Below are 24,151 nucleotides of genomic sequence, written 5' to 3'. Positions count from 1 at the left end.
CCTCTCGATTAACCCGAGTGCTTTGAGTCCTACACCTGGTGACGTACAAATTAAAACTATAAATTGCGTCACTTGCTACTCTCCTTATAACATCTAAAATCACATTATAACGTACCCCAGTCCATCTGCCTAGCCTTTAGCAAGTAGGATAGCTGCCAGAAGTTATCGTTTGGCTCAGGGGAGGGGACGCGGATCAGTGAAACTTCCTGCACTCAGAGCCGTAACCGTAGCAGATCCAGAGATCCAGAGATCCAGAGATCCAGAGATCCAGAGATCCAGAGATCCAGGCAGACTCATCATGCAGACTCAGATTCGCAAATCCTGACTCACTGAATCAAGGGAACTTCCTTCACTTCCTGCAGACTTGTGGGGACTCAGAGCCGTAACCGTATAGCAGATCCAGAGATCCAGCAGACTCGTCCTCCTCATGCACGAGTCAACAGCAGACTCAGATTCGCCAAATCGCAAAATAACCCTTTTTTTTTGTGATCAAAATGTGTTATTAAAGCAAAAGACACTGTCTAGCGGAGGTTCATGTAACGTTAGTTTAATATGCTCGTGAAATGCAACAACTTTTCGGTTTCACCAGTAGGATTTCTACGCTCTTGGTGATGCTGACTCATATGACTCAAAGGACTCGTATGATCCGTATCTCTTCAATGACTGACTCAGAAGACTCCGAGTCCGTAGAAGGATCCGGATTTGCCATCTCTATTGCCAACTCCATAGTAAGGAAAGTAGCTATTGGCTGTCCGAAAAGTCCACAGAAGTTGCTAAATGACGTCATCGCCTAATTTGCATATCATGTAATGGCGGCTGTAGGAGAGAGCATGGGAGAGGGGAGTAAAAAAACGTTCCACCCCCTTCAAGGATCAAAACTTGAAACCACCAGAGTTAAATCCAGACGACAGTAGATCAGAAATGTCTCTATTCTGCAAGGTAAAATTACTTTTTTGCTTCCCCCGTCTTAAGCAGAACATAACTCAGAACTCTTGCTAGTACTCTTTTCTTTTTTAAACATGTTTAGGACTACAAATTACCTTTCTTCTGTTGATTATTTTTATTTATTTATTTATTTTTGACATTGAAATACGCCTAATCTCAACAATTATTTAATGACTTTAATGGTTTGTCTTGACCCGCATTACATAAATCAAATTTTTTTCCATTGTTAAATGCTAGAATATTCAATGGTGGAATTGTTAGCTATACATCCAACCCTCCTCTTTTGTCCGGGCTTGGGACAGGCAAAGTGACCCAAAAGAGACACTCTGGCAGAGTTACTTACGTTTTTTTCCATTTTTTTTTTCATTTTTTTTTTGTGGGTTTTCTTAAGTTTGGTTTACTTTCTAACCATATGCTCCACTTAAGAGCCTACAACAAGTCAGAGAAAAACATGAAATGTTTTGCCATTACTATAACGTTTTTTACATTTTTTTTTTACTTATGTTTTTTTTAAGAGTTTTATTTGGGGTTTACTAACCATATGCTCCACTTAGGAGCCTACAACACACTAAAACTTGAACATTTGTTATTGGTTTTTTTCAGACCCCCCTCCACTCACACTGTGCTGGCTTACAGAAAGAGCATGTCATCATTTTGGTCAAGGCTTTCTATGGCAGATTCAGCAACTGAGGGAGCTGACTTAAATGAGTTAGCAGCTGATGTGCCAAAAAGCTGCAAAACGTCATCAGGCAGCTTCAGACCATATCGGACATAAAGGATGGAGTTCAGGGTCTGCAAGGACATCCGGTTTCTGAGTTTGCTTTTTACCACACTCATCTGGCTGAATAGTCTCTCGACTTCAGCATTCGAGTGTGGCAAGGACAGCACAGACACAGCAGCCATGGTAAGTTCGTGAAATGGATTGTTATCAGCTGCATCCCTGAACTTCCAAACCTCAACCCAGAAGCCCACTGTGTTCTTTGTTTCATTCCACTTTCTCAGATGGATGGAACGCCACTGCTGGACAATCTTGTCTATATCTGCAGGAGAGTAGCCAAGGAGCTTGGCTATTTTTTCGATTTCTCCCAGGCTCTTACTGTGGTTTAGAGTTTTCTCTACATTGAAAACGGACATGTACTGCAATGCCTCAATATTGTCCGGCAGTCTCAACCTCAACTCGTGAGTGAGGGAGATGGTGAAGGCTACACACCGCTTTCGGACCTGGTTCTTCTCCTCAGGCGCAAGAAGGAGCTCACCTGCCTTGGACTCAAAAAGGTAACCAAGGTACGGTGCGGGACTGATGTATCCATCAATTGGCTCTTTGAGAACATCAATATTGGCAAGTGGATTCAGCACCCTGCTACTCACAGACTTGATCAGGCTAACCAAGCTGTCAAGTAGCTTCAAAGGATCCACCTGCTCTCCCTCAAAAGCCTTGATCGCCAACTGCACCTCACCCAGCACCGACTTCAAAAAAGTGAGGTACAAAATGTTCTGAGGATCACTGTACATGGAGTGTAAAACCTCAGCCATGTAACAGTGTTCACTGGACTTGGTGACTGCAAAATGCAGTTTAAGCGCCTCCCACTGGTCCAAAATGCGTGTAACCGCTGGTTCAATGGAGAGCCAACGTGTCGCACACACCTTGGTTATTTGTAAGGGCTGCTCCCAACAGTTGATGGTCTCATATATGGCCTTATAGGCGTCCCTGCGCTTTGGAGACACTGAAAACCAGTTATAGGTCTCCCGTACCAAGTACTCCACACTACGTGGTAGAGTGTCATTGGAAGCATGAGTTACAGCAAGTTGCAGAGAATGACACACACAGCGAATAAGTACCAGATCTTTGATGCCATACTCCTCCTTCAGCACTTTATGGACCCCATTCTTATTCCCTGTCATAACCGAGGCATTGTCAGTCCCTATCCCCAGGAGTTTCTCTTTTTTGAGACAACACTTCTCCAGGAAAGCCACAAGAGCTCGGGCTATAGATCTGGCATCTCTTCCCTCCAACTGAACAAGCCCCAGAAATTGTTTGTTTTGTGTCACTAAAGTACCTTATCACAACCCCCAGGTACTTAGAAACACTGACATCCGTGGACTCATCAAGGAGGAGGCTGAAACGCTGGTCACCCACATCTGCGACCAAGTTTTTCAGGAAATATGGTGCTCGAACACCATTAATCATCTCGGTGCACTTTGTCGATGCATTTTGAAGTGCTTAGCAGCAGTGGAGTCCGAGAAAGCAGCTTTACATGCCTCCCCAATGTGATCACATGCTAGCATTGAACAGTGTTCAGCCATAGCTAATGCCATGATGGCTTCAGCCTTTTTTGCAGAGTCAATTGTTTTAGTGTTAATTAATGGCAGCTTGCTTTGAGTGGCACTGTCAAAAGGCTTAGCCTTTTGAGTATGTTTTTGTGTTTTAACATGCTTCTTAATGTCAGACAGTTTGACAGAAATCCCCCTTACAATAAAGGCAGTATGCCTGTGTGTCATCTCCAATAAATGGCTTCAACCATCCTTTATACTCAGGGTTTGATTCCCACTCCTTTCTGTATTTTTGTGAATACAGTTTAGACTGTGCCATGATGTTTAGCTTGTCCCAGAGAGGCACACACACAGTGGACGAGGTGATTGAGTGACTGAGGCTGTGTGAGGCAGTTATTTATTATAGAGTGGCGAAGTCCCTCCCCTTCCGGGGGACCTCCATGGGACCTTATTTCGGAAAAATTATGTATTGAAGTCAATGGAGAGAGAAAGATTATCTTTCGATCCCGTTTGAATTGTGCCACGAATTACACATATGATGTTTGTCAATTTAAAAGATAATTTTGCAAGTAAAAAAAAAAAAAAAGTGTCGTAAAACTGTGAAGTAACACATTTGTTTGTGTGAAACGCTCAATGAACTACATCTCTGGTCTCGCAGAACAACACACGTCACCAAGATGGCCGTCACTACTGTCTTGTTAACAAAAGGATTGACTACCCTCACTATCACCACAATGAAACACGTCCTGAAGAATGTCATGCAAAGCTGCCTGCCTGCCTTCCTTTGATTCTCTCTGAACTGCCTGGTCGTTTTAATGTTTAATGTCAACCATTTGTGCAGATAGCATGAAGTAGAAAAGATCGCCGATGCTCATGTCGCGTTAGCGTTAGCATTTCTCCCCCGGGCTTAAATGGTGTATTATAGAATGATCACACCGGTGTGACAGTACTCTTCAAAGGGTTCACGAAATATGACTACAGTACTACTCTTACTGTTTAACATTTTGGGTTACTTAATGTTACTTCATGTTAAGGCTAATAAAAATGACAAGGCTAAGGCTGTAATGCTAACTAACGTGCTTGCTACTAGCTAGGTAGCTAACTTGATCCAGCCACTGCTGGTCCTTTCATCAGACGGGAAGCAAAAGAACGAGCAAGACCCATTGCTGGTATGATTACAACCTGGTACTAAGCACACAGGCATCTTGTTAAACTTATCTTATCTTAGCTATCTCTTATTTAGTGGAGGAAAACAATTGTGACATCAGTTATGACATCACTTACGCGACTCTGGGATTTGTATTCTTTCTAGTTGTGTATTTTTCATAGTCTTATATTTCAACAGTTTTACGACAAACTGTGACTTTTTTGACATGGAAATGATTTTTTAAGATTGACAAACATCATATGTGTAATTCAAACGGGATCGAAAGATACGTTTTCTCTCTCCATTGACTTCAATACATAATTTTTCCGAAATAAGGCCTGTCACTACCCGATCTGCAGCCCTGCCCTATCTGCAGTGCGCATGTGCGAGATGGTCCGCCATATTTGACAACTACATACGGCAACTTTAATAGGACACTTGACACAGTGGCTTTTGGCAAAGCAGAAAAAGAACCGAGAGAGATGAGTTATTGTTATTACAACGTGACTTCACTATTATTTAACAACTCTTTTTATTGGGTTCTTTTATTTGGGGTTAAGTACATTGTCAGAATAAGTGAGAAATGGATTTAACTTCTGTTAGACAGCTATATGCCATACATTTTTGCATACATTCACAGTAAATATTTATTCAGTATGATAGCTGATAACAGAACTTTAAATCCATTTCTCACTTATTCTGACAATGTACTTAACCCCAAATAAAAGAACCCAATAAAAGAGTTGTTAAATAATAGTGAAGTCACGTTGTAATAACAATAGCTCATCTCTCTCGGTTTTTCGGAGTTTTCTTTGTGTGCTTTGCCAAATGCCACCGTGTCAAGTGTCCTAGTTGGGTTGCCGTACGGAGTTGTGCAATATGGCGGACAATCTCGCACATGCGCACTGCAGATAGGGCAGGGCTGCAGATCGGGTAGTGACAAGGCCCATGGACCGGAAGTAGATGGGCGTGACTTCGCCACTCTATAGAGAGGCGAAGTCCCTCCCCTTCCGGTGGGACTCATGGGACCTTATTTCGGAAAAAGTTTGTATTGAAGTCAATGGAGAGAGAAAGATTATCTTTCGATCCCGTTTGAATTGTGCCACGAATTACACATATGATGTTTGTCAATCTTAAATAATAATTTCCATGTAAAAAAAGTCGTAAAACTGTTGAAATATAAGACTATGAAAAATACGCAACTAGAAAGACTACAAATCCCAGAATCCCGGTCCCGCACGCTGGCTCTTACGGAACCGAGTAACTCCCCTTGTGTGTATGTACAGCTCTCAACATGCCCAGACTTGAAGTGATTTTCACCTCTTTTAATACTTTTCGCCTCATTCTGAAAGAAAGAAGTGAAATGTGCCAACGTGACGGCCGTCTTGGTGTGTGGTGCGAGACGGGAGATGTAGGTCATTGAGCGGTTCACACAAAAAAAAGTGTTACTTCACAGTTTTACGACACATTTAAATTGTTTTGACTTGTAAAATTATCTTTTAAATTGACAAACATCATATGTGTAATTCGTGGCACAATTCAAACGGGATCGAAAGATAATCTTTCTCTCTCCATTGACTTCAATGCATAACTTTTCCGAAATAAGGTCCCATGGAGCTCAACCGGAAGGGGAGGGACTTCGCCTCTCTATAGTGTGACAGTGACAGTGAAGAAACATTTACATTGAAATCCCGCTCAAAACCAGGACGGCTTGGCAGTTGGCGCATGCGCAATTCATTTGCAGTCTCGACGCAGGAGAGTGTGGTTGTCTCCTCTCTGCTCTGACTGCAGCTGAGCTGCTTCGGCCAGGCAACTGTCAGTCTGAGCACCTGTGAGTACTATGGGAGGAAGGCGGGCCTCACGGCAGCACCCGCGGCTCGTTAACTGCAGAACAATACGTGAGTCTCCAAACACCAGAAAAGTCCCTAATAACACCATTATAAATCGTTAGATTAGTCGTTAGTCGCTTTTGACAAAAATAAGTAGCCGGAGGGTTTGTAAAGCCGCCAAATTTAACGAGAAAGTCGCCAAGTTGGCAACACTGGGGGAGAGGGAGGCGGGGCTATTTCATCGTTATCAGAAAATGATCGTATAGGCCAGGGCTTACACACGGAGCCGTTTGCCCCCCCAGAGCGTTCCGTTTGCAGATCTATCCACCTTGGGACCCGTTATCGTTTGCGGGGTCCGTTTCTATCGTTTTGTTACGGCCTCGTGTAAACGAAAGGGCTATATAATACGCAAGAGAAACTATGCGGATACAACCCATATGGTCCTTGTGTAAACGGGGTCTCAGTCCAACTGCAATCATGATTGCGTTATGAACCAAGGCTCCGCGTTCACACCGGAGTACTTTTCACCGTACTTTTCGCGTTTAGTTCCGTTAGTACCCCTTATGTCGCGTTCACACCAAAAAGAGCACTTCATCTCGGGAACTTTTATCCCCATTTTAAGTGCCTGCTGAGAGATGGTACTTTCCTGGGGGAAAAAAGTGCCCCAGTTCTGATTGGCTGGGCGAATTGCAAACCACGCCCCGTACAACTCTGAAATGTTTTGTAGAGCCGCCATTTTATTATCCTGGCATTAGCATTATTAGCATTAGCATTCGCCCAGTGTACAAACGCAGAGAGACTAACTTATGGCAACACAAAAGAAAACATGGGAGCGGTGTAGATGAGGAGGTGTCGGCGTTCTGGCGATTTACTCGGAAGGCTTCAGTAGAAGCTGCTGGGAGTCCCAGCAGCTTCTACTGAAGCCAGTCCCCAACTCCAGGGACTTCCGGCCGGGGACTCCGGGTGGCAGTATACGCTGTCACTACCCGATCCGTCCACCTGCCCGATCGGTACTGCGCATGTGTGAGATGGTCCGCCATATTGGACAACTACATACGGCAACTCTAATAGGACACTTGACACAGTGGCTTTTGGCAAAGCAGAAAAAGAACTGATAGAGATTATTGTTATTACAACGTGACTTCACTATTATTTAACAACAGTTTTATTGAGTTGTTTTATTTGGGGTTAAGTACATTGTTAGAATAAGTGAGACATGGATTTAACTTCTGTTAGACAGCTATCATACTGAATAAATATTTACTGTGAATGTATGCAAAAATGTATGGCATATAGCTGTCGAACAGAAGTTAAATCCATTTCTCACTTATTCTGACAATGTACTTAACCCCAAATAAAAGAACCCAATAAAAATAGTTGTTAAATAATAGTGAAGTCACGTTGTAATAACAATAGCTCATCTCTCTCGGTTTTCGGAGTTTTCTTTGTGTGCTTTGCCAAATGCCACCGTGTCAAGTGTCCTAGTTGGGTTGCCGTACGGAGTTGTGCAATATGGCGGACAATCTCGCACATGCGCACTGCAGATAGGGCAGGGCTGCAGATCGGGTAGTGACAAGGCCCATGGACCGGAAGTAGATGGGCGTGACTTCGCCACTCTATAGAGAGGCGAAGTCCCTCCCCTTCCGGTGGGACTCATGGGACCTTATTTCGGAAAAAGTTTGTATTGAAGTCAATGGAGAGAGAAAGATTATCTTTCGATCCCGTTTGAATTGTGCCACGAATTACACATATGATGTTTGTCAATCTTAAATAATAATTTCCATGTAAAAAAAGTCGTAAAACTGTTGAAATATAAGACTATGAAAAATACGCAACTAGAAAGACTACAAATCCCAGAATCCCGGTCCCGCACGCTGGCTCTTACGGAACCGAGTAACTCCCCTTGTGTGTATGTACAGCTCTCAACATGCCCAGACTTGAAGTGATTTTCACCTCTTTTAATACTTTTCGCCTCATTCTGAAAGAAAGAAGTGAAATGTGCCAACGTGACGGCCGTCTTGGTGTGTGGTGCGAGACGGGAGATGTAGGTCATTGAGCGGTTCACACAAAAAAAAGTGTTACTTCACAGTTTTACGACACATTTAAATTGTTTTGACTTGTAAAATTATCTTTTAAATTGACAAACATCATATGTGTAATTCGTGGCACAATTCAAACGGGATCGAAAGATAATCTTTCTCTCTCCATTGACTTCAATGCATAACTTTTCCGAAATAAGGTCCCATGGAGCTCAACCGGAAGGGGAGGGACTTCGCCTCTCTATAGTGTGACAGTGACAGTGAAGAAACATTTACATTGAAATCCCGCTCAAAACCAGGACGGCTTGGCAGTTGGCGCATGCGCAATTCAAAAATGTATGGCATATAGCTGTCGAACAGAAGTTAAATCCATTTCTCACTTATTCTGACAATGTACTTAACCCCAAATAAAAGAACCCAATAAAAATAGTTGTTAAATAATAGTGAAGTCACGTTGTAATAACAATAACTCATCTCTCTCGTTTTTTTTAGTTTTCTTTGTGTGCTTTGCCAAAAGCCACTGTGTCAAGTGTCCTAGTTGGGTTGCCGTACGGAGTTGTGCAATATGGCGGACCATCTCACACATGCGCAGTACAGATCGGGCAGGTGGACGGATCGGGTAGTGACATACGCCGTGAAGTTGTTTGCGGCCTGCCAGTAAACCCAAAGCAGAAGAAGACGAAGTGACGTCAGCGGCTCATTTGCGTAATCTTCCCTCAGGGAAAAGTACTCCGGTGTAAACGCGATCTGTACTAATGGCGCAGTTCCACTGCAGCGCGGAGCTCGCTTTAAGCGTGCCGTGTCGTGCCGTCCCCTTTTTTGGTTGTGCTTCCACTAGGCCTAGGTCCGGCGCGGCACGGCGCGGGGCCACTTTTTCACCTCTTTTCTGGCCCTAGAAAATTGTGGTTCTATCGGGGCCAACAAACAGGGCTGAGTCGGGCTGAGTATGCTAAACTAGAGAGAGGAGCGCTGGCAAGAGGGCTAGAACTACAACAAGATGGACATATTTGACCGTGATTTAATTGTAATACACGTTTCAAAATGATGCCGAAGTAACAACATACTGATACCGGTTAGTAAAAACCATGAATTAATGCTTTGTCAAGTCTGCAGACAGACGGCAGGCGAAAAACCTTTTAAAATGCGTGTTTTTCTAGATGGAGATTGGCTAAGCTAACGCAGTATATGCTCTGACCGTCCACACTCACAACAACGGCCTATACAGACATAAATAAAGCAGCGACTGTATTCACCATGACACAGGCAGTCTGTGGTGTGTACTTGTTTAACTTTTGTCGAGTTTCTGAACATATATAAGGAGCTGTGAGCTCTGAGTGCTAACAGCTAACGGCTGTGTTGTGTTTCTGGAGTTCTCATTGAAGATGACGTCACGGCTCCGCCTACACTGCGTTACTATACAGGGTGCGTACGGGTGCTGGAAATCCTTGAAAATGCTTGAAATTGTACGAGGTGTTTTCAAGGTTTGAAAAGTGCTTGAATTTTGGGAATGGTGCTTGAATTTGGGATAAAGTGCTTGAAATTGTAAATGCTTTACTTCGCTTTTTAGATTAAAAGAAAATAAAGAAGTCGGAGCGCGCTTAATTGCTTCGCTTTTACATAAAACAGCTCCGCTCCGGCCTTCCCGCGCAATGCGCGTGACCGGCAAGTGTTTTTGTTACGTGTGTCACCTGGGCATTCTGATGAGAGTGATAGACGACAGTATGCCAGGAGGTTGCCGTTTCAACGAGCGTTGGCTAGCAGAAGACAAATACAAGCCATGGCTAAGACGAGGGTCAAGCGAAGCCCAAGAGTAGCCTCCTGCAAAGTGTGCAACAATAACGATGCGAGAGTCTGCGCTGACGCCACACACCACACGAAAGGTACGCCAGAGTAGAGCATTTTAGATTAGGCTATCGTTACATGTAAAATACATGACACTTTTCTCTGTGCGCGGCAAAACAAGCTCGCCAAAATGGCTTCACTAGTCTGGCAGTATTTTAAGTGTCCGAAAATGACAATAAAATAGCGGTATCCAACGTGTGTGTGAAGCAGAAATCCTGCAGCTCCACCCGCTGTGACGGACCGGTGAGCGGAGCAGAACACACATTAAGAGTTAGACCTAACACACTTAGCTATTTTATCTACCTCTGGAACAAGCTAAACTAGTTATAAATATATTTATTCTTCACTGTCGGGTCGCTCATTACTGGATCAGTGAGCTGCAGGAGATACTGACGGGCTGTCAGGAGAGAGAGAGAGGGGGAGAGAGGAAAAGAGAGCGGGATCGGCCGATACTGATTCCGGCGATCGGCCCCAAAATTGGCGATCGGAGCATCCCTAATAATTGTATATGATATGTTTTATAATGATTGATCATGAAAGTGTTATCAAAGCTGGTAAAGTTGCAGCTAGTTTGAATGACTTTGTATACTACAGAGTAGCTTGTGAATTTACTCCAGGTGGAACTAAAGTCTGATTTAACACTTGATTATATTTCACATCATTCATCCACATCTGTAAAGTAACTAAAGGTATTAAATACATGTAGTGGAGTCAAAGTACACCATTTACCTCTGACTTGTGTTTACTGCCAACCTAAAAGTACCTCAAAAATAGTAATCAATAATATATTGAAAAGTTATTTGGCTGATTGTTTTATATTGGCTCAGCCAGGTTATATGGGATGCCCAGTCTACGTACAGATGGGTCACTCATTTTGAAATATTAAACTTAGTTTTCTTTTCTTTAATTTTTCATCCTCATATAGAATGCTATTATGAAACACACATTTGGTTGTTTATAGCATAAAGAACATCTGATTTAATGTGAGGTAGGGAAATAATCATTTGAGTATAAGTATGTGTATATAAATATGTAATTTACAACAGCTGTAAGATGCTTGAAAAGCTTGAAATGCACCTTGAAAATGCTTGAAAAGTGCTTGAATTTGACTTTGGAAAAGGTGTAAGAACCCTGCTATAGTAACTACCCCAGTTCCTAAACTGTAATGGAAGCGCAGCATGAAGTGAGTCGGCCCTGTTAAGGCCCAACGCGGCCAAGCCGTACTGAGCCGTACCGAGTGTGGCCGAGGCCGACCGTGTAGTGGAAATGCGCCATAAGTGCCCTGGGGTATTAAGTGCTGGGGCACTGAGTGCCGGCACTAAATACGGCAAAGTACTTGGTGTGAACGCGCCTAATGAGCTTTGTTCTTAAAAGTTGACCATTAAACTAAAATATATTATAAAATAACTAAATAAATAATAAATAATTATTAACAAACGAAATACAAGAACCTTGTAACCTTGGTTTATCCAGTGGGTTATATACAAGTTATACACCATGAATAGGAACCATTTTTATCGCCATTTATTTTGCCCCAGAATTGCCTTGATCTAATTCTGGGTCCTGTTGATGTATTCTGCACATGTCAGATTCTGTGGTGTCGGCCTGGGCTTCAGGAACGATTGCTGTGATGCGGTTATATTGTAAAGGGAAGCCGTCACAATGATGGAAACTATGAATGACTCAGAGAAAGGCTCTGGTCAAAGATCAGACAACACTCTGAATGTGACGTCAGAGCAGCGCGTGCGCCGCCCGCTCCCTGCCCAGCTGTGTGTGTGTGTGTGTGTGTGTGTGTGTGTGTGTGTGTGTGTGTGTGTGTGTGTGTGTGTGTGTGTGTGTGTGTGTGTGTATGTGTGTTTTTGTGAGAAAGTGTCTATGAGGTGACAGTCGCTGCTAGCTTTCACACAACAAGGAAGTAGAAGATATATCGCTCAACTGAAGGCACAACCATCACAAAATCTTCGACTGTCCCGTCCGAGGTAAGCTCCTCAGAGGTGGCGGGTTTCGGGTGGGTTCTGAGCAGAAACCAACCGCCGGACCGCCGCGGAGCGTGTGATCCGCCGCGGTGGTGTAGCAGCTAGCTGTCAACGAGCAGGAAGCGTATTGTTTCCAGCATGGGGACACACGTAGCCTAATGTAGGCTACGGTCTTTCTACGTATCTCCTTTGATATGCATTCGCTTTGTCGATACATTATTGATAACCGGAGCTTCTGTTTTGTTTCTAAACATTTAGTGTACTATTAATAACCGTATAGTTCCTGCTGTAGCTCCGGATACAGCCAGATGCTCTCAGCCTCAGTAAACACTGGGGGACCAAGTCAACATAATGATCTAAGGTCTCATTCACTGCCAGCGCTGTTTCTCTGGATGGGTTGTATGTCGTTTGGACATTATTGCCGGGAGATAGACACGTTGCAACACACGTTGCAGCACAACACACCAGTTTGTTGGGATAACCCCAAGCTAAAGAGCTGTGCTTTGGAGTTAACTGCCATCAAATCAAGCTTCACTGGTAAAGCAGGGAAGGTATGGCAGGAAGCCGTGTATGTCACTGAGATGATCTACAAGTGTATATGGCAGCAGTGATTGAACTCCCGGACTGGGATAGATTCCCCGGCTGTTACGTGGCCTCGCTGCCTGCTCTCTGCTGCAGCACAGAGGAGCGTTTATGCAGCTCCTGGAACATCAAGTCTCTCTGCAGAGCATTCCAGAGCTGTAGCCCAGACTGTGTGTTTCACTATGTTCAGGTAAGGGGATAAGGATTCCCTAGACGATAATTCAGGGTCACCATTGTTAATAACCAGTTTACATTGCACATTTCCAATACAAGACTTTAAAAAAGTAACCAATTATTAATATTTTCTGATAGCTCCTCGACATCTCAGAGCTTTGCTTTCGGCTTTATTACAGATGGTAGTGTTCCTTCTCAGAGTTTCACTGTCCTTTAATAAATGTGTGTGACAAACTTTGACATGTGAGTCTGCTCTTCGTGCTCTGATGGACACAGGCAGCATGTGGATTAGGCTGAGCTATACAAACCCAAATGTCAAATGACACCAGCTGGGAAAACGTGCAGTTGATTATTGTGTGGTACATCCTCAATTTCTTCATTCCCCTGTCTACCTCTCACTTCTCTATCAACTCCACCATTTCTCCTCTCATCATTTTTTTTCTTCCTTCCTCCTCAGATCCCTTTTACTCGCCCCTCTCCCTGTCTTGTCATCTTCTCAGACTCCGATTCTCCGTCCAGCTCCAGCGCATTCCGTGTCAGACATGTGTCCTCTTGCTGATGATCTCCCAGGAGTGTCCTCTGAGATGTAGTTGAGCAGAAGCACCATGTCTGCATGTACCCCATCAGCCTCTTCATCCTGAGCCCACATCCGCTGCCGTCCTGAGATTGTCAATATCTGTGTACAAACATGGCCGCTGTTCCTCCTGGGATTCGCATGCTGGTGTCCTTCGACAGGGACCAGTGGTGAGTGAGTGAGTGAGTGAGTGAGTGAGTGAGTGAGTGAGTGAGTGAGTGAGTGAGTGAGTGAGTGAGTGAGTGAGTGAGTGAGTGAGTGAGTGAGTGAGTGAGTGAGTGAGTGAGTGAGTGAGTGAGTGAGTGAGTGTGTGTGTGTTGATGATTTCCGGTTTACCATCAATGTGTGTGTGTGTGTGTTGATGATTTCCGGTTTACCATCAATGTGTGTGTGCGTGTGTGTGTTGATGATTTCCGGTTTACCATCAATGTGAAATGTGTGTAAATTGTTTGCCAGCTGTTAAATGGTAGAATTTTACCAAGATTTCATCCATATGTCAGGCAATGCATTCGCAACAGTGGATGTTGTTCAGCAGAGTCCTGGGAACAGGACATACAGCATTCTACTGCAGGCTTCTGGCTGCCATTTTTAAATGTGACGGCGTAGTGTATTGGTTGAATCTTTACACTTCACTGTCTTCTGGTTCATGCTTTGGCGTCTATTGGTCGCATGGCAGGCATATAAAGAAATACCCGATTCACATAGATTAAAGGAAAATCCTGCTATTGTTCAATATCATTCTTACTGTCAACTGATGCAAGCCTGATGGCCCAACAAGTTGATCGGGCCTCATGTTCTCCTCAGGACCACCTGCTGATAAAAGTGAAAGGGCTCTGGTTAGAATTTTAGTTAGCAGTGACAACAATAGCTGAAGCTTAAAGTGGGCTGACTTCTAAGCTGGATCAGTTTTGGTGTTTGGGTGAGATGTGTTGATAATAATTACAATTTAGAATTGCCACTAAGTTTATACGTTAATAATTGAGGTGTTGACACATCCTAACTGGTGGCTTCCTAATTCTATTTAGATATTTTCATGAAATACAATATTTGCTGAGGATTCATACTGTCCAACAGGTAATGTTCCAACTCCAATCCAATCCAACTTTATTTATAAAGCACTTTAGAACCTCCAGACCAAAGTGCTGTACAGAGAGATACATCAAATATCAAATCACACAGCTCAGCTCACAAAACATAAAATAAGTATAAAATCACATAAAAGGTACGAACACAAAACAAACCAGAATAAATGTAATGATTACAAAAATAAAAGTAAAAACAGCCATATAGTAAAAACAATAGACCACTAAAAGAAAATGAAAGCAAATAAAAGCAACAATCTACTTGGTTTCGAATGCTAAGGAGAAGAGGTATGAATGTTGCCACATTTTGTAACACCCAGTTTGTAATACTGCAAATGCAAGGGCTTTCATCAGGTAGCCATACAGTAGGATCAATTACAGGCATGTTTGGGCACTGGTGATTGGGGCACCTGGTGTAATTGTATATATGGGGGACAGGTGGTGGTGGGATTAGCGCACCAGTATGGCATATTCGCTATCTGGTGCCTCAGCGGCAATTTTACTTTTAAGTACATTTTCTGTTTTACTTATCTATGATTTGGCCGCCACAATTTGTTTACACTCTTCTTGCTGTAAGCTGCTGGCCTCCATGTGTAGAGTAGTCTACCACTCTGCTCTGAATACCAAATTGAAAACCTTTATGGTGGTATTTTTATTATTTTCAAATCATTCAGATCTGTGTCTGTTGTGACTGTCACTGTGGCATGAAGTGTGCTGTTGTTGGAAGGTTAACCTGGCGCTCAACTGAAATCGTAATGTAGGTATTGGTCAAACTACTCACTAGTACAAGCATTAATGGGTCCCGACACGAGTAACTTCTGTTTAGTATGAGCTGCTACAGATCCATATGCTGAGCACTAAAACCTGCTGTCCCCACTCAGACTGCCTATAAAGAGAGCCTAAACTCTCTGAGGGTCTTTGGCTCACAGAACAGAGAGAAACATTCTCCATGGCTGGACTGAATGTAAGACACCAGTATGTAGAACGATTATTCATCAGATGACCGATGACAACTTAAGAACCAAACGTAATCATATGCATACTAGCCCATTTCAGTGTCATGTACATTAAATAACTGGATAATAATAATTGCATGAATGTGTTCACAGCTACGGTGGAGCTAATTCTAAAAGCGTTGTAGACTGCTGCTGGATATCTTAACCTAGTCTTATGGCAATATGGCAATTTACAAGTTGATTTATACTCTATTTGAGCTAATAATCTGAATCTGTACAGTTACTTAAGCTTTCAGATAAATAAAGTGCAGGTAATAGGTGTCTTAGAAGTACCAAAGTAACATAACATTAAAATACTCAGTAAAACAAATTGTACTTAAATACCATACTTGAGTAAATGTATTTTATTTACATTCCTTCAATGCAAATGTGTCTAACTTGATGACACACACACACCTGGGTTTGGTTGTCCTTGTATTGATGATACACTTCAGTGTGTCCATTTATTCCGTTCCAACTCTTGGTTGGAACCTGCTTGAAGACAAAATAAACATTATTACTCACACAAGCTCAAGGTCATGTTTTCAGCGATCAAAGTGTGTGTGTGTGTGTGTGTGTGTGTGTGTGTGTGTGTGGGTGTGTGTGTGTGTGTGTGTGTGTGTGTGTGTGTGTGTGTGTGTGTGTGTGTGTGTGTGTGTGTGTGTGTGTGTGTGTGTGTGTGTGTGTGTGTGTGTGTGTGTGTGTGTGTGTGTGTGTGGTGTGTGTGTGTGGTGTGTGTGTGTGTGTGTGTGTGTGTGTGTGTGGTGATGTGTGTGTGTGTGTGATGTTGTGTGTGTGTGTGTGTGTGTGTGTGTGTGTGTGTGTGTGTGTGATGTGTGTGTGTGTGTGGTGTGTGTGTGTGTGTGTGTGTGTGTGTGTGTGTGTGTGTAGTGTGTGGTGTGTGTGTGTGTGTGTGTGTGTGTGTGTGTGTGTGGTGTGTGTGTGTGTGTGTGTGTGTGTGTGTGTGTGTGTGTGTGTGACGACTGTAGCTATGGTGACTGTTGCCATGCTTCATGTTGAGTGCCCTCCATGTAAGTGGATTAAATATGCTTATTCATCAGAAGCTCTGCATGTGAGCCAAGCTGCCCAGGTGACTTTGATAAACCAGTGAATGTATCTATCTCAATCCAAACCAGAACTCGAGGCCTGCAGGCATCAGTTGGGCAATCATCTCTAAACTGTACTCCACATCATTCCTTAGAATCACAATCAGGTTTATAGCCTTCGTACGTTTACAGCGTAAACATGGGTAAGGGACTAAGCTAACAGTGTGATTTGCAAAAGCACACATCTAAGTTACAGGACATCCTGTATGTATAAACATGTAGGAGGGTGTAACCTTGAAAACATGATAGTGGTAATGCGTGTGAACTGCCTGACCAGTTTGTAATCCAGCTGCCTCATACATTGTGTATATGTGGTCAGCATCTGTCTTTTACAGGGAGGCAGGATAACAGACTCGTATAGAGATGTCGAGATAGCTGTCAGCAGCTGATAAACACATTCTAAACACACAGCATGTAAAGTTGGCCCCTCCCTCCCGGCTTCGCCAGCAAGCATGAGAGAGGAGTGAGAGGTGGTAGAGCGAGCTTCAGTGTGAATAAAAGAGGGAGCCATCTCATCAAGAACAAAACAGTGATTCAGAGGAATAAAATGTTCATCTGGGATTGTTTCACAGCACCTATGTTCTACAGCACATATAACCCAAGGTGTGTGTCTGTGTGTGTCCGTGTGTGTCTGTGTGGGTGTCCATTCCTTTGACATCACTACATTTACACACACAGTCACACATTAATGGAAGACTGCAAACTGCTCATCCTTCAATTGAATGCTCATTCACACACTCACTGATGGCTATGTCACAATGGTGGCTTCAGTATCTGGAGGAGTTGGGAGTTAGAAAACCCTGACTATTAATTGACAACCCCAATCAAACTTCTGAGCCTGCCCCCCCCCCCCCCAGCTGACAGCCTATAGCTGCAGGGCTCTGTCAGGACCATGCAGTGACGCCCTCTTGTGTTTCCTCTGTGCAGGTACAGAGCGCTCACATTCATCCTCACCTTCCTGCCTCATACACCAGCTTCCACCTCTCCAGGAAACCCATTAGCATCGTCAAGGTAACATAGGCCTCATGACTTTTGAATACCACTGAAAACTATATATCATTGATGATCTCAAATGCCTCATCCTTTACTTAAAGGGGACCTATCATGCAAAATGCACTTTTGTACGTCTTTTATAGATGAATATGTGTCCCCGGTGTGTCAGGGAACTCACCAAGTGTCAGAAAACACAACCCTCTCTCTTTTCCTCCATACCCATATCTCTAAAAACGGGGGAACAACGGAGCTGATACAGATTTGAAATTGTTCTGACGTCAGAAACAGGGAGCTCCGCCTATATGGGCAACTCTCCACCTATCAAGGGAATGGGGGGTTGGGCCACGGCCATTGCCGTTCGAAAGCGCTGGAGACGCTGTAGTACATAAGTAAGTGGCGCTGTAGTCTGACACAAAAGCAGCGAAGAAGACTTCTCACAGAATCAGCCCTTGCAAAAACAGGACTGGAATAGAGCAAATAGAGCGAAATGAGGCATGGCTAAAATGCATGATCTGTTTGGTATTTTGAAAAAAAAACTTCACAGACATGTTTTATATAGGTATGGCCCTACAATATATTATTCAAATATAGCATGATAGGTCCACTTTAAGTACAAGTAAAAAAGACTCTATAACAAGTACAAATATAAAATTCAAAATGTTACTTATGTAAAAGTACAGAAGTATTAACAGCTAAATGTACTCCAAACATCAAAACTAAAAGTATTTAGTATGCAGAACAGCTCTTTTCACAGTTTTATGTAAGCATCGAATATTTAATTTGATCGTGTTTTTATCACAACAAATACGCAGATGGACATTTTATATTGTAGTTTGTCAATGTGGAGCCAATTGTATGTACTTTTTAGGATATGGGGTTGTATTTATATAGTACAGAACTCCATTTTATGTTATCTTGTAAATATATCACATGTTTTAATATTTAACTAGTAATTATGAGATGTTAAATAAATAGTGAGTAAAGTACAATATTTGTCTCAAAAATGTTGTGGAGTAGAAGTATATAGTAGCACTAAATGTAAATACTTAAGTACAAATATGTCTAAATAGTACTTTAGTACTTTCACATGTGTGAACGTAATTAGTTACTTTCCACCACTGGGAAGAAGAGCCTCTATAATAAGGACTCATGTTTGAAGTCTATCTGGTATGGATAGTAAACACAGGTCTGTTCACTGAAGCTGCACTCATTGTTTTTGACAGAGTGAGCTCCATAAGAACTGCTCCTCTGTCAGTGAGATCGCCACCTTAGCCTCCAGCAGCGGCAGCCCGCAGCCCCCCCCGCAGTCCCACCACACAGACATGGACTGTAGCTGGAAGCCTTTCGGTCTGTATATGCTTCACTCCTCACTTCTTTTTGTGTGTGTGTGTGTGTGCGGGGGGGGGGGGGGGGTTAAAGAGAGTATACTTACCTTAAGCATACATGTTTGTGTAAACAGAAAGAAATCTTATATTTGTTATGTTCTCAGACAAAAAGAACTACAGACAGCTGCTGGGAGCCATGGACTACTCCTTCCTCTGTGCCTACGCTGTGGGAATGTACCTCAGGTAGGATAGCAAGAAGAACCAAATTCAATTAATAAAATAACTGGACATAAATAATCAAAACATAAAGCTGTTGACAATCAGTGAAATCCATTAATCAGATACATGTGTTATTAGGGAAGAGCATTCAACCCTTTTATATATCTAAAATACATACCTCATTTACACCTCAAACACTTAAACATACAATCTGTATCTGGCCACATAATACAAATAATGTTAATGCATGCATATGTTTTTCAGTTATGTGTACATGCAGTCCATCCAGCATGACCACATTCTGAAGAAATAGACTGCTCCTCTTCCTGTTAGTAGTAGCTGATGATATCAACTGTATACAAAATAAAACCCAATCAACAGTTTGAATTTATCCATTTTTGCATCATTTTTGCATCATTTGTTTTGGATCTGAGTGTTATGAGGCTGTGCAGTGCTCTGATTGAACATACAAAAGGTTGAAGGTTGTAAAACAAAGCTTGCATGTAGGGAGACATTTACCAACATTATTGATGAGTTAGAAGTTGGGCCTCACATGATGTCACCACTGTGCACCCATGCAGCGGCATCATCGGTGAGCGCCTGCCTATCCGCCTGTACCTGACCGTGGGCATGCTGAGTAGCGGCCTGTTCACCTGCCTGTTTGGACTGGGTTATGTCTACAACATCCACAGCATGGGCTTCTATGTGTGTGTGCAGGTGAGTTGCATCAGTGAGTCGTGAAACTGCACTAAAGAGCCCACAGAGGCACACACAGTGAACACACTGTACGACACCAACAGCTGCATCTGCTACAGGGGAAATCCTCTTCAGCTCTCTGCAGGAGAGATAGCTGTTGGTTTATGATAGAAGCTGTTAGGATAAAGTCTCTTTCACAAGGACCATCTAGATTCTAGGTTTATTACCAAATGGTTACTGGACTGCCTGTTTGAATATCTTTTCCAGTCTTTGAAACCCCTCAAAGTGCTTTTACATATAAAAGTCAGCATTCACGCACATTCATACACAGGCAGAGGCCATACAAGGTGCTCCTGCCGAAGGAATAGGACATTCGTAGACACATTGTTGGCCATCGAGAGCAATTTGAGGTTGAGTATATTTAGACTGCAGATGATCGAACCACCAATCTTCTGATTGGAGGACAACCACAGCCGCCCCCACAGGAGAGAATTAATCAACTTTCCTGCAACTCCAAATTCCTAGAGAATCACAGATGAATATTCACACAAAAAAGGGAACGCATACATATACAGTACAAGTGCATAATCCCAGGTTCATTTACCATGCATCACAGAACAATAATACAGGGTGTGTATCTCACTGTTAAACGAATATGTCTATTCATCCTCTTGTGATTTCAGGTGGCCAATGGCTTAGTCCAGACCACCGGCTGGCCCAGTGTAGTGACCTGCATCAGCAACTGGTTTGGAAAAGGAAGGTAAGGTCAAACCCTCCCCAGAGAGACTGAAGCAAAGGACACGTTCATTATGGATTTGAATTTGGCTTCTGGTTGGAAGTACAGTGTTTCATGAACAGTTTGTGGTTTTGTGTGATTTCCATGACAGTATGTAAGGTTGGTTTTTTCTAATTATATAATGGCTTTAATTTAATATGGACAGTGTTGTATCACCGTAACATCAGGAGCTGATACACATTATTACGTGGTGTTCTACAGATATGCTCCACCTAGGTGCGTCACCTAAAAAGGAGAAATTACCAATTTGTTGGTTTATGATTGCATCCACTGTATACATTAACCAGTGATGTAGTTGTAGTTACTTTTCATGTAGCAAGTTAAAACATTGTATGTAAAATATTAGATCAAACAATGACCAACACTGCTCTCATTAGCTGACGGGGACACTGAGCCACAGACTATATACGTGGACATATCTTGTGTTGAATCTGTTGTTGAGTGATCAAAGACACATTTACCAGTGAACCTGCTCTGCTGCTGCGTTGTTAGAAGACCTGATAGGTAATGAGTCAGTCACCAATAATAATAATGTGTTTTATTTATTACCACATTTCAGTACACCTAAAGCCCTGAATGGTTCAGGGAAGAAATACATTTCTGATCTCCTGCTACATTATGAACCATCCAGAACTCTCAGGTCTTCAGGGACTGGTCTGCTTTCTGTCAGTCAGAACTAAACATGGAGAAGTGGATACACGGATCGTGTTCAAATCAATAGGCACGCAATGACTTGTGTGGGTGTGTGTGTGTGTGGGTGTGTGTGTTGTGTGTGTGTGTGTGTGTGTGTGTGTGTGTGTGTGTGTGTGTGTGGTGTGTGTGTGGTGTGTGTGTGTGTGTGTGTGTTGTTGTGTGTGTGTGTGTTGTGTGTGTGTTGTGTGTGTGTGTGTGTGTGTGTGTGTGTGTGTGTGTGTGTGTGTGTGTGTGTGTGTGTGTGTGTGTGTTGTGTGTGTGTGTGTGTGTGTGTGGTGTGTTGTGTGGTGTGTGTGTGTGTGTGTGTGTGTGTGTGTGTGTGTGTGTGTGTGTGTGGTGTGGTGTGTGTGTGTGTGTGTGTGGTGTGTGTGTGTGTGTGTGTGTGTGTGTGTGTGGTGTGTGTGTGTGGTGTGGTGTGTCAGGCGGGGACTCGTCATGGGGCTGTGGAACTCTCACACCTCAGTCGGAAACATCCTGGGCTCTCTGATTGCCGGCTACTGGGTCTCCTCCAACTGGGGCATGTCCTTCATCGTCCCGGGGATCATCATCGCAGTCATGGGCGTCGTCTGCTTCTTCTTCCTCATTGAGCGTAAGTGCAGCCTCCCCATTGGCTCCAGGGCTACAATATATGAATCGTTTTGTGTGTGGCCGTAATGAGTTTTTCCTTGTGTATGCAGTTTGCACATGTTGTAACCACATAGAGAAATTGGTGTAACTCGCTGTGGGAGTAGTTTGCTTTCTGTAGCTGTTTCTTTAGTTTGCTCACTGAAGAACAGAATCGGCTGTGAGCATGACTTCACCTGTATATGGAAAAGCATCTTTATGCCATGTTTTCCCCTTTTCAGATCCAAATGACCTGAAAAGCATGTATGCTCAAAATACGTCTCCAGGCAAGCGTGTGAGTAGAGTTTCTTTCTTTGGTAATTGGAAACTTTAGATTGGCTTCTTTCGTTGTATTCAGGCTGTGAATTCTTGTAACAACTCAAATTATAGAATCAGGATCAGAATCCAGTTTATTATTATATATTATTTATATATTGTTCATATATCATTTGCTTTGCTGAATAAATGGTGCATACATAAACACAATAAGAGCAAAACGGATGTTCAAAGAAAAAAAGGATGTTGCCGTTATTTTACATTTGAACAACTTTTATAACATCAAAAAATAAAGTATATTAAGAAACTGACACTTTACTGTGACAATACAGTATGTGTAACTGTAATCTGTACCAGCATCTTGTAGTGCAGGGGTACTCAAATACAAATCTTAAAGGTCCAAATACATTTTTCAATAAGACAAAGGTCAGTTTATTACGGTCATTCAAACTTTTAAACAATTGCAACAAGATTCTTAACACGAGGTTGCAAAAACAAAAATAATCTGTATGCAGCAGTTTTCATTGTTATTGTGTCTGTGCTTGAATCCCTCAGAGTCGCAGTGTAAGAGCTGCCACAGTTATGAATAAAGGCAGCTGCACCCTCTTTCATTCAGCATTCCCATTATTGCTTTATAAATGTCTTGCCCCCTTGTGTGTCCACTGAGGTTCGTCAGGCCCAACACATCTTCAACAAACTCCCCCTTTGCCTCATCATAAAAACTCACAAACACCAGCAACTGAGCATTGTCAGTGGTGTCAGTGGACTCATCCACAGCTAAGGAAATGCACTGTGCATTTTTTATTCCATCACAAAGCTGATTCATCAAATCACCAGCCAGTTATTTATGTTCTTCTGGTTGCTGTGGAATCTGAGAGGGGGATTTGCTTGATTTGACCTGTTATTTCCTCTTCGTGTTTGCCTTCAAACATGGTCCTCCATCACTTCAGTCATGCATTCTTTTATACTTCAGTTATTATCCAGTGGAAAGCCCTTACCTACTGGCCTAGTTCAATCAATCATCATCTTAACAGTTGTGTATGCTCATCCGTGAGCAGAGCATCAAGTTGACATGTCTATTACAGCTGAATGCGGCGATTACCATCTTGTTCAGCAAAACGCCTCACAAACTTATTAAGATCAACAGCTTTAGTGCGTTTTTGATTCAATGCTGAGTACAGCCAAACTTGACAGTCTCTTCTCTGTCATTGTAGACCGCACCTCATTCCTTCAGTACTTGGGTCCGAATGCTTCTCGTTTTGCGGCGTCCCGTTCAAATGAAATCAGGGCCGGGGGAGGGGTTACAAGACGTGCGTCTTGTGCTGCATTCACTTGCACTTGGACATTAGAGACTTTCTCTCATCAATGTCAGATGAGCCACAACTTTTCTTTCAAAACAAAGCTGCCAACTGGGGTGGCAGCTGGGGTGGCAAGGCCTATTTTTAGGGTGGCAGTTGCCACCCCATGCCACCCCGGTAGGTGAAACTAGGCTACTAGCTACAGTACAGATGCAACTAGATGAGCTGTTAACTCTTGCTCTGACTCAGACAGGTTGAAAGAGACGAGACACGCATTTTTCCCACCCGCATTCCGCGAAGACCCGCCCTACTGTGCCTCTGATTCGCAGACTGTTAGTGGGGGGAAAAAACGCTGACGGGATGCTGAATGTGATTGGACCAAAGCGTTGACAGACACACACAGACAGTGGAACAGTCGTACATGCAGAGCGCTGTATGCAGTGGACATAGCGGAGAATTCTGACTCGTTGCGTTGTTGGCGATGTCTCGCAGATAACACAGATACTGTGGAATAAAAATAATGAGGTATACAGGGGTAGACATGAAAGGAGAATATTTTCACTAGTTCCACCCTGTACAGTACGGAGCCCCTAAAGGTTCATGGAAGAAGAAAAAAGTATCTTGTGAGCACGAGAAAGTATATCGTGTGCACGAAAAAGTATATCGTGCACACGATATACTTTCGCACGA

At 43.0% G+C, this 24,151-nt stretch overlaps 1 protein-coding gene across 1 annotated transcript in view; it reads left to right on the top strand.

Annotated features, from left to right (window-relative positions):
• Positions 1-11,876: 11,876 nt before the first annotated feature.
• Positions 11,877-24,151, top strand: part of slc37a1 (solute carrier family 37 member 1) — a 30,030-nt gene continuing 17,755 nt past the window's right edge. The window contains 10 exon segments of the mRNA XM_034134307.1: positions 11,877-12,052; positions 13,263-13,549; positions 17,490-17,523; positions 17,526-17,573; positions 18,779-18,902; positions 19,045-19,123; positions 19,681-19,816; positions 20,479-20,555; positions 21,707-21,873; positions 22,130-22,182. Coding sequence (XP_033990198.1) covers positions 13,494-13,549; positions 17,490-17,523; positions 17,526-17,573; positions 18,779-18,902; positions 19,045-19,123; positions 19,681-19,816; positions 20,479-20,555; positions 21,707-21,873; positions 22,130-22,182 — 774 coding nt within the window. The 5' untranslated portion in view covers positions 11,877-12,052; positions 13,263-13,493.

The sequence above is a fragment of the Trematomus bernacchii genome, unplaced genomic scaffold (assembly GCF_902827165.1).
Source record: "Trematomus bernacchii unplaced genomic scaffold, fTreBer1.1, whole genome shotgun sequence".
Classification (NCBI taxonomy): domain Eukaryota; kingdom Metazoa; phylum Chordata; class Actinopteri; order Perciformes; family Nototheniidae; genus Trematomus; species Trematomus bernacchii.
The sequence above is the reverse complement of the archived record's forward strand: the minus strand, read 5'-3'. Positions and strand labels throughout refer to the sequence as shown.